The 11,264-nt window shown below is 44.2% G+C and overlaps 1 protein-coding gene across 1 annotated transcript in view; it reads right to left on the bottom strand.

Moving 5' to 3' along the window:
• Positions 1-4,125: 4,125 nt before the first annotated feature.
• LOC138947061 (uncharacterized) overlaps positions 4,126-11,264 on the bottom strand; it is a 112,047-nt gene continuing 104,908 nt past the window's right edge. The window contains exon 4 of the mRNA XM_070318482.1: positions 4,126-5,116. Coding sequence (XP_070174583.1) covers positions 4,710-5,116 — 407 coding nt within the window. The 3' untranslated portion in view covers positions 4,126-4,709. The remainder of the gene's footprint in view (positions 5,117-11,264) is intronic.

Raw genomic sequence — 11,264 nt, 5'->3', positions numbered from 1 at the left:
ACTTCGGAGTATTCGCTTTCTGATACCTCTTTTGTTGCCGCTCCTGCTCCTCCGCTGGCTGCTACTCCCTCAGGTAATCCTCCTACCACCATGGACTACCTTCAGTTAGGTAAGGAGGCCGGTCTTACCGGACGTGATTTGTTGGATTTTGTGGTTGAGGCCGAAGAGAGGAAACGTAACTTTGAACTAGAAGCTGAGGAGAGAAAACGCCGACTCGCCATGGAAGAAGAAAGCCACTCATACGCTTTAGCCAACCCGGAACAAACGCATGCTCACCAGGTTGCTTTGGCGGCCGCCTCAGTCACGTCCAAGAAATCAGACATTGGCATTATTGCCGACAAAATTCGGTTGCCTTATTTGGACGATGGGGATGATGTGGATACGTACCTGGCCAAGTTTGAGCGTATTGCTACGCAGATGAAGTGGGAGGTCTCGACTTGGGCCCTCAGGTTGAGTGGTCACCTCAAGGGCAAAGCTGCCGAGGTTTATACGAAGTTGTCATTTGAAATAGCTGATGACTATGATGTTTTAAAGGGTGCTCTTTTGAAAGCTTTCCATTGCACGGCAAAGACGTACAGAGAGAAGTTCCGCGCTGCCAAGCGTGTTGGTTCCGAGACATACGAGCAGTTATTGGAGCGCAGCAAGATGTATTTGGACCGTTGGCTTGATCTTGCCAAAGGCAATCGTGATTTTGACAGCCTCTATGACCTCATTCGTCTTGAGCAGTTCATCGACGGTCTGCCCGCTGATGTCAAAGCATTTGTGAAGGAGCGGTCACCCGTATCGGCTGACGCTGCTGCTGCCGCTGCCCAAGCTTATTTAGAAGCCCACGAGCCGGATTGCAAAAACCCGTTCTCTCGTCGTCAGACCGAGTCTGTCTGTGCCGTAAATACTTCCGGTGCCAAGAAGAAGCAGAGACAGCGTCGCCAGGCTGCCAAGTCTGAGGAGAGGGAGAGTCAGGTCAGTTCTCCTGCCTCTCAGGATAATTCTGAATCGGTGGCCACCATTAATGCGCCGCCCGGGGAAAAGAAACATTGTAATTATTGTAATCGGGATGGCCACGAGGCTGATTATTGCTTCAAGCGTGCTCGTGACGTCATAGCTCGCGAAAAGTCGTCGGTTACCGGTTCCGGGCAATCGTCCGCGATTTTTGGATGTGTTCATGTGATCTCCGCTGACGATTCTGTGCCAAAGTTGCGTTCTCGGTTGTGTCCAGATTGTCAGGCTGCTACCGCAGGCGATAACTACATGGTCAAGGTGAAAATTTGTGGCATTGAGACCGAGGCTCTCAGAGACACGGGTTCTAACATATCGCTGGCTCGGCGTGATATCGTCCCTAAATCATGTTTCACAGGCAAGACCCGCGATCTCACCGGGGCGTTCGGCCCGGATAGTCGCGTCGCTCAGATTGCCCACGTGGATGTAGAGACACCTTATTACTCCGGAGTTATCGAGATCAATGTCGTGAATGATCTCAACACTTCTGTTCTCATCGGGAATCACTTCACTCTTCCCTCCGGTGTGGTTGTCGAAGTCCCGACTTACGGCCCGCGCGATTCGTGTGCCGCTGTGACTCGTGCTCAGGTTAAGAAGGACGCCTGCGGCGATCTTCCCCTCGATCCTAAATCACAAGGTCTTCAGAAGACTAGGCAAGAACTGATTGATGCCCAGGAATCTGACCCTTCTCTCAAACGGATGCGTGATTTGGCTCGCGACCAGCACCCGTGGTCCTCCCAAGGTCAAGGCCGTGTGCGGTTCATGTATCGCGCCAACGTTTTGTACCGCGAGTATTGTGGTTCTGATGGAGTGTTCCACCGCCAAGTTTGCGTTCCTCACCCGTTCCGCAGCGAGGTCTTGACTCTAGGCCATTCTTCACCGATGGCCGGCCACCTAGCTGCTAGACGCACGTTGAGCGGGATCTGTTCGGATTTTTATTGGCCGGGCATGTGTGCCGACGTTCGCCGGTTTGTCGCATCTTGCGACTCGTGTCAGCGCACAGTTCCCCGCGGCAGTTTGCGCAGGGTTGCTCTCGAGAAAATGCCGCTGGTGGATGTTCCTTTCAAACAGGTAGTGATTGACCTCATCGGGCCCATCCATCCTCCGTCCGGCATGTCCCTAGTGCTTCAGTTATCTCTTTATAGACTTTTCCATGTCATACACTCTGGCATAGCCATCTTCGGTGTCACCTGTCACCCGCGGTTTCCTCTGGGATGGGGGTTTGTCACGTAGTGGTGACAAGTGTTTGACGACTTTTGTCCTTGGTGGCAATGTTGCGTTATTTTCGGCGCGATGTATTATTGTGTGTTTGTTGATGGGTGCATTCCGTGCGATTTCCCTGTGCCAGTTGCTATAACACTGTCAGCGAATTATGCACGCTTAGATGGCGTATTTCGTGCGCTACCTGCGGACCTCGCGTTGCAGCATTTTTGCGCAGGCCTTGGGTTCTGTTTCGTGTGTATGAGTACGACAGAACTGCGAGAGTTCACGGTTGGATGGCAGAGAAGCTGGACAGAGTCTGGACTGTGTGGCGGTGTTGGGGTTTTGTTGGCAACTACCAAGAGCCGCTGGGGTAATTGTGTGTTGGAATGTGTCTTGTTTCGTTTGTTTATTGGTTGTAATTATTGTCGTCTACTGTGGTGTCGTTGTCTCAGTTGTCGTGTGAAATGTTGTGTGAACTAACACTAGTTGACAGTTGTCAGTGGACAGAACGATTAGTGGTCAAGGTGACGTTTAAACCAAGTTCAAAACAACTCCAGCTTTTGCTTTGTTTGACGACTGTTATTTTATCAAGGGACGTTAACGTGTATTACAATCAAGAATGCCAAGCCTGGGTTGCTTTCCGTTCTTTGGAAATTGATTATAGCATTCATGGCTATTGTAAAGATTTATGGTTGTTGTAAATATTGTTGCCGGGTGATTGACAGCTCGCAAGATAATATTTCCTGGGGGTAATATTATTGTACACACCTAGGGCTGGGGGCAGTGGGGGAAAGGATATGTTTCGCCGACTCTGGGACTCAGTGGTTATCGAATGTGTTGCAGCTTTCTTTTCTTCTTGATGTTCTTCATCAACCCACCTGTTGCCTCGACCTTGTCACCGGTGTTGTCACCGTGGCAGTATCCTGCAGCGCTACTGTGTCCCACTCTCAGCTTGGGATGTCCGCCCGCCTTCGGAGCTTGATTTGTGCACCGTCGAGGCCGGGTGGGTTCACCTCCACCGCCCTTCGTCTCCACCGCCGTCCGTCCTCGTTGTCGCCGGCGTTGATGGTGGTGACGTAGGGGGCTATAACTACGCTCTCGCATGAACTGACGCCGAGACCCTGGTTCCTCACCTTCAGGAAGCCCGCGCTGCATGAGCCGAGCTTCAAGTTACCCCGTCGACACTTCCGGGAAGGACCAGCTTACCTGCTTAATTGCAGGCAGTCTATCGTCGTCGTGACGTCACCGTCAAGGAACACTTATCTTCGCCGACAAAGAGCTAAGTCTTCCATCTTTTCCCCTCTCTTGTTCCCGGCCCGACGGTGTCAGTCATTTTTTTGTGTATACCCCACAGAGAGGAGAAACGTGTAAACATATGTATCGAGACAACGCAGGCTCGTCTCAATAACTCTTGATCTTCGGGAGGAGTCCCAAGATATGCATCAGGGAGTAGTCCCTAGACTTTCTTTGAATATTTGTTTCCTGCGTTTTCCCTATTAAATGTACAGGGTCAGTCTTTGTTCTCTTAAATCTTCAATTAATTGTTCCTGTTTCTTGTGAATTTCATGAACGATTACTGTGGCGAAGACCCTTGAATTATTATTGATCGCAATCTATCGCAGGTCCTTTTTCCCGTGTGTTTGATTGCCTAAGGCTGCAGCCGGACGTCTGCCTTGCCTTGTTTATACTTGTGTGTTGTCGTGATCTAGCACAAGGGTGCTGAGTAACTATTCCCATTAACCCTTACTAACCGCTTAATAGTTGTGTGCGTGTGCATGTGTTATAAGTGTGCTTGAAGTTGGAAACAGAGTGAATACAAATGTGAATAATAACTTGGAAAAGGATGCAAAACGGGCTTGGTTATTTCTTTTATTAACACCAACAACACAAGTAACTTACATTTCACGCCTTGACGTGACAGTCTAGAGTCCCGTTTGCGGTGACTCATCCTTTGGCTTTAGCTTGCTTGAGATGAACATTAAAAACGCACACGAAATAGTCATGTTTTGACATGGGTGTCAACATCAGTCATAACTGTACATGTACATTGGAAGTCACGAGAAGCACATTTCCAGAATATAAGAAGAAAAATATCAGTCGCAACAGTTACTGTGTCGACTAAAAGTCAACAGGGGCATATTTCTCACGAAGCGGCCCAATTAAATGGAGTTTTAACGTCTTCGGTGACCCACTGTGGACAAGCATAAAACAATCCTTGCAGAACCAGACCTCTTACGAGGCAATCCTTCGAGAACAAACAACATCAGCAAGCGCCACCAATGCGACGTAGTACAAGTCAAACATATACATACTCCTCAAAACGCCATCCTTCATTAAAGCTCTTCAAAACATCCCCCATATTAATTCTTCCTGTAGAGCTGGTGATGCTTCGACTGAGGCCAAGAGAACAGCAATCCTTCCAGATCCTCTAAGATACATCGTAGTCAGCCACAACTACGCACTCAAACTGAAGAGGACAGACCTCCTCACAAAGTCATCCCCTCAAATCCTCAAGACCCGTTCACTCCTAGCTGGTGATGCTGCTGCTGAGGGGGAGGCTGCGGTTGGTGGGAGACGGTCATGTGACCTTGCTGCTGCATCACGCCGACGCCGGGCATGCTTCCGCTTCCGGTACTTCCGGCAGACATGGCGGACTGCGGGCTGCTAATCTCCTCCCGCTTCTGTAGCTTCTTGGCCTTGATCCTGCGATTCTGGAACCAGATCTTGATCTGGCGTTCCGACAGATTGATGAGCTGGGACAGTTCCCAGCGGCGGGATTTGGAGATGTAGGTGGAGCTGGCGTACTCCCTCTCCAGCTCGGCGATCTGGAACTTGGAGTAAGGGCGTCTGCGCTTCCTCAGCGTCACTGTTGTGGGTGCTATGGAGGTGGATGGGAGGTGGATGGACTGCTGCACGTCTGAAATTAGAAACAAGTACAGGAAATTATAGACTGGTTGGATGATTGAATGGGTGGATGGATGGATGGGTGGATGGATGGATGGATAGATGGATAGACTGCTGGACGTCTGAAATGAGACACACGTAGACAACATTATAGACTGGTTGGATGATTGAATGGGTGGATGGATGGAATGGGTTGATGGATGAATAGACTGCTGCACGTCTGAAATAAGAGAGAAGTAGAGGACACTATAGACTGATTGGTGGATGGAGTGGGTGTTTGGACGTGAGGATGGATGAAAAATTGACCGCTGAACGTCTGAAATGAGATACAGGCACAGAAAATTAAGTAAACTGACTGGAAGGATAAAAGGACGGACGGTTGGATGGATGGATGGATGGATGGATGGATGGATACATGGAATGCGCTTCTCGAATAAAATAAACGCAAAAGAAACCGGACTGATTGATGGATTGGATAGAATGGATGGATGGCTGCCCTGATGCACGTCTAGAAGGTGATACAGATCTAAGAAGTTGTCGACTGAGGTACACGTACAATGCATTGTTCGCCGATTTATTCCTGGATGGGTGGGCAAAAATAGCACACGGTGTTCTGACCTCACAAAGTACTGTGGTTAAAGGTGACAGTCATAGAAATCCATTTATGACAGAAATCCATTTGCCTAAAGTAAGTGGCTCAGCTGTTCAGTTGTGTATAAACTATGTTAGCTTAAACAGGATAAGTTATGTATTTTGAAAACAATTTCGTTTAAATCAAAAAGGATATCATAGATAAGCCTGCACCTGCGTGTGATGGTTCTAAACAGGGAGACGTCTACTGCCTTCAAAAGGTTGACTTTATCCTTAAATTAAATTCACTTCACGTTCTCCCATAAGTCTGGCTTTTGTGGTAGGGCTTTGATGTCCTATGGCAACATGTTAAATTCACAGACGAATGTATGATGATTTACTTGAGAAGGAATACATGTGTTGACACCTTCAGGACAAAACGTTACCGGTGTGTTACAACCTGTCTCTCCTTTACTATGTTTAAAGGTACAGGCGAACTTGCCTTTGCGAACATCTCTCAAAACCACCACCTGACCACAGTCACTAAACCGACGATCCCAGACACGGTTTTTTCTTCTCATAATTCACTTTTTTCACAGCGACCACCTGTCTGTGATTATCACTTTTAGTCGGTTCCTTGGGCGGTCGATATAATTTATAAGGTAACAAAGTTACCTTTACCTCATGAAAATACTTCGGCTCACCATCTTAGATCTGGTCATGCTCTTACATAGAATAAGACCATCCTTCCACTTAGTAGGGCAAAAAAAATAAGGGTAATAGCTGCCGGCATGCAACAGAGGTACACAACAAAATTAAAAGAATACAAATTTCCTTTCTGGTCACGTTCACAACAAATAAACAAGTCGCGTAAGGCGAAAATACAATATTTAGTCAAGTAGCTGTCGAACTCACAGAATGAAACTGAACGCAATGCCATTTTTCAGCAAGACCGTATACTCGTAGCATCGTCAGTCCACCGCTCATGGCAAAGGCAGTGAAATTGACAAGAAGAGCGGGGTAGTAGTTGCGCTAAGAAGGATAGCACGCTTTTCTGTACCTCTCTTTGTTTTAACTTTCTGAGCGTGTTTTTAATCCAAACATATCATATCTATATGTTTTTGGAATCAGGAACCGACAAGGAATAAGATCAAAGTGTTTTTAAATTGATTTGGACAATTTAATTTTGATAATAAGTTTTATATATTTAATTTTGAGAGCTTGTTTTTAATCCAAATGAAACATATTTATATGTTTTTGGAATCAGCAAATGATGGAGAATAAGATAAACGTAAATTGGGATCGTTTTATAAATTTTTTTTTTTTTTACAATTTTCAGATTTTTAATGACCAAAGTCATTAATTAATATTTAAGCCACCAAGCTGAAATGCAATACCGAAGTCCGGGCTTCGTCGAAGATTACTTGACCAAAATTTCAACCAATTTGGTTGAAAAATGAGGGCGTGACAGTGCCGCCTCAACTTTCACGAAAAGCCGGATATGACGTCATCAAAGACATTTATCAAAAAAATGAAAAAAACATATGGGGATTTCATACCCAGGAACTCTCATGTCAAATTTCATAAAGATCGGTCCAGTAGTTTAGTCTGAATCGCTCTACACACACACACAGACACACACACGCACACACGCACATACACCACGACCCTCGTTTCGATTCCCCCTCGATGTTAAAATATTTAGTCAAAACTTGACTAAATATAAAACAAGTCGCGTAAGGCGAAAATACAATATTTAGTCAAGTAGCTGTCGAACTCACAGAATGAAACTGAACGCAATGCCATTTTTCAGCAAGACCGTATACTCGTAGCATCGTCAGTCCACCGCTCATGGAAAAGGCAGTGAAATTGACAAGAAGAGCGGGGTAGCAGTTGCGCTAAGAAGGATAGCACGCTTTTCTGTACCTCTCTTTGTTTTAACTTTCTGAGCGTGTTTTTAATCCAAACATATCATATCTATATGTTTTTGGAATCAGGAACCGACAAGGAATAAGATGAAAGTGTTTTTAAATTGATTTGGACAATTTAATTTTGATAATAAGTTTTATATATTTAATTTTCAGAGCTTGTTTTTAATCCAAATATAACATATTTATATGTTTTTGGAATCAGCAAATGATGGAGAATAAGATAAACGTAAATTTGGATCGTTTTTATAAATTTTTATTTTTTTTTACAATTTTCAGATTTCTAATGACCAAAGTCATGAATTAATTTTTAAGCCACCAAGCTGAAATGCAATACCGAAGTCCGGGCTTCGTCGAAGATTACTTGACCAAAATTTCAACCAATTTGGTTGAAAAATGAGGCCGTGACAGTGCCGCCTCAACTTTCACGAAAAGCCGGATATGACGTCATCAAAGACGATTATCAAAAAAATGAAAAAAAACGTTCGGGGATATCATACCCAGGAACTCTCATGTCAAATTTCATAAAGATCGGTCCAGTAGTTTAGTCTGAATCGCTCTACACACACACACACACGCACACACGCACACACGCACATACACCACGACCCTCGTTTCGATTCCCCCTCGATGTTAAAATATTTAGTCAAAACTTGACTAAATATAAAAATAAGGTTCGTGAAAAACAAAGAAAAACAAGTCGCGTAAGGCGAAATTACTACATTTAGTCAAGCTGTGGAACTCACAGAATGAAACTGAACGTAGTCCGCCGCTAGTGCAAAAGGCAGTGAAAGTGACGAGCCTGTTTGGCGCGGTAGCGATTGATACAATATTCACCGATTGCTTTCAACATGGAGGGCGGTGCCCAAATTGTCTCACCTGTGATTTGTAAATGGAATTCCGAAGGCCGTAGGCCTGAGGGATTCCATTTACAAATCACAGGTGAGACAATTTAGGCACAGCCCGACATGTTGAAAGCAGTAGGTCGATATTGTAATTGTAAATCTATCCATTCAAAGGATCTGACGACGATCTCTTTCCTGCTTTCATGCGATGGTAAACAGACAGAATTGGTTCTGTTCTGTTCACACACTACTTTCAGTCCACCTACCTGCAAGGGTCAAGTCCCAAGAAATATGTCTCTGTATTCCTATCGTATCACTCTCCTCCTGTTTTGTTTTCTTTCACATACATTTTCCCTTCTTTTTTGACGGGTTTCTGGACAGCAAACTCAAAACAAATTCTTTTCATCACAAAAGCGATCTTTGGAATTGACTGACGTAGTCCGAAAGAATTCATGCATCAACTTACGTCACGTATCCGACGTCATCACTTCGCATACCTTATGGTCTCGGTATTTCGTTGGTACTTCATATTTCCTACTTGTAAAATGACCCTCAAATCTAACCGAGACTAGTTGAGGCTGTATCCATGCTGGCGACACGTGAAACTCATGACTTTTATTGATACGCTTGCCAGGAAGTGTACATTGAGGCAGATCCATTTGGAGGTGAGACACGCTGATTGCCTGACCGCTGAGTGATTGCATTGACCAATCAAAATGTCGAATTAACAAAGAAGGATTTACAATGCGCTGTGCTTCATAGCACGCTTTACTGTACCTCTCTTCGTTTTAACTTTCTGAGCGTGTTTTTAATCCAAACATATCATATCTATATGTTTTTGGAATCAGGAACCGACAAGGGATAAGATGAAATAGTTTTTAAAACGATTTCGGAAATTTAATTTTGATCATAATTTTTATATTTTTAATTTTCAGAGCTTGTTTTTAATCCAAATATAACATATGTATATGTTTTTGGAATCAGAAAATGACGAAGAATAAGATGAAATTGTTTTTGGATCGTTTAATAAGCGAACGACGAAGAAGAAGAAGGATCGTTTAATAAAAAAATAATTTTAATTACAAGTTTCCGATTTTTAATGACCAAACTCACTCATTAGTTTTTAAGCCACCAAGCTGAAATGCAATACCAAACCCCGGGCTTTGTCGAAGATTGCTTTGCCAAAATTTCAATCAATTTGATTGAAAAATGAGGGTGTGACAGTGCCGCCTCAACTTTTACAAAAAGCCGGATATGACGTCATCAAACGTATTTATCGAAAAAAAGAAAAAAACGTTCGGGTATATCATACCCAGGAACTTTCATGTCAAATTTCATAAAGATCGGCCCTGTAGTTTAGTCTGAATCGCTCTACACACACAGACAGACAGACAGACAGACACACACACACACACACGCACATACACCACGACCCTCGTTTCGATTCCCCCTCGATGTTAAAATATTTAGTCAAAACTTGACTAAATATAAAAAAGAGCACGTCTATAGGCCTTGCTTGTTGTGCTCCATTTACTAATTGACTGTATGCGGCTTTGTTGTCTGAAAACATTTTCTGAATAAAATTGTTAAAAAATTTTTTTTTTTAAATTCCTTCCCCTTGGCCACCTACCAAAAATCAACACCACGACTGCCTGCTGTGGTGAGTTGTAAAGTCACGGTGAATTAATTTCTCAGAAAGCCACCAGGGGCTTTTACGAACTTAATAATTAATGAGAAACAAATCATATATTGCGCACCGAGAGCTCACATTCTGTTCATTTTTACTATATGACCAAGTGGAGGGACGGTCTTATCCCATGTATAATCCTGATCAGATGCAGGGGCGGTTCACATAATTCTTAGGGGGGGGGGGGGGGGGTTCAATTTTTCTTTTAGGGACAATTCGACGACGCGAAACGATTAGTTCAGGGCGTGAAGCGTTCGAACCTCCTATGGGGGTCCGGGGGCATGCCCCCCCCCCCCCGGAACATTTGTGATAAAAACCAGGAACATGGAGCAATCTGGTGCAATCTGAGCCAAGAAACTTCCCCTAATACACCTTCCAAAAATTAAATTTAAGAAAACAAATTTAGATCAAAACAGGGACAATTGACAGATCTGGTGTAACCTCAGCCAACACATTACCCAACTACTTTCTAAAACCGCCACTTAGAAAAGAAAGGCCGGCTCCCAGGGGGGTCCGGGGGCATGCCCCCCCTCCCCTCCCCCCCGGACAAAAATTGATGACAACAAAGGAAAATGGAGCAATCTGAGTCATAAGTTTTTCTTTATTTTCCATTTTTATTTGTTTTCTCTTTTTTAATTTTTTATTTAGGGTAGAGGGGGGGGGGGGAGGGGGGGGGGGGTTGTCCGGAAACACCCCCTGGATCCGCCCCTGAGATTTGAAAGGTAAGCTGAACTTTCTTCATGAGAAGGAGTGGGGCTTTAAACCTTTTGTGGGAAATATACGCATGGCCTACGTAATATCCTGAGCGGATGTAATATGTCATTTGATAAAAAGATTGTATCTTTTAATATAATCAAGACCTAGCCTTTATTCTATTTCTGTTTTGTATTATGCCCCCCCCCCCTCTCTTGTCTTCTAAGGTGTAAAGTTGTTGAATAAGATTTGATGATGTAATGTCGGATTGTTCTGCTTGAATTAATTGATGAAGATGTATGTAAAAACAAATCTCTTGTATAGTTGTAGCTTGTGAGAACGAACGCAATTTATTCGTGCATTCGTATACATATAAGTTCGTGTTTCGATCTTGCGATAACGAGTGAGCTTCATTCATGCTTTTGCACAGATACAAGT

Source organism: Littorina saxatilis, linkage group LG14, assembly GCF_037325665.1.
Source record: "Littorina saxatilis isolate snail1 linkage group LG14, US_GU_Lsax_2.0, whole genome shotgun sequence".
In the NCBI taxonomy this organism is placed as follows: domain Eukaryota; kingdom Metazoa; phylum Mollusca; class Gastropoda; order Littorinimorpha; family Littorinidae; genus Littorina; species Littorina saxatilis.
The sequence above is the reverse complement of the archived record's forward strand: the minus strand, read 5'-3'. Positions and strand labels throughout refer to the sequence as shown.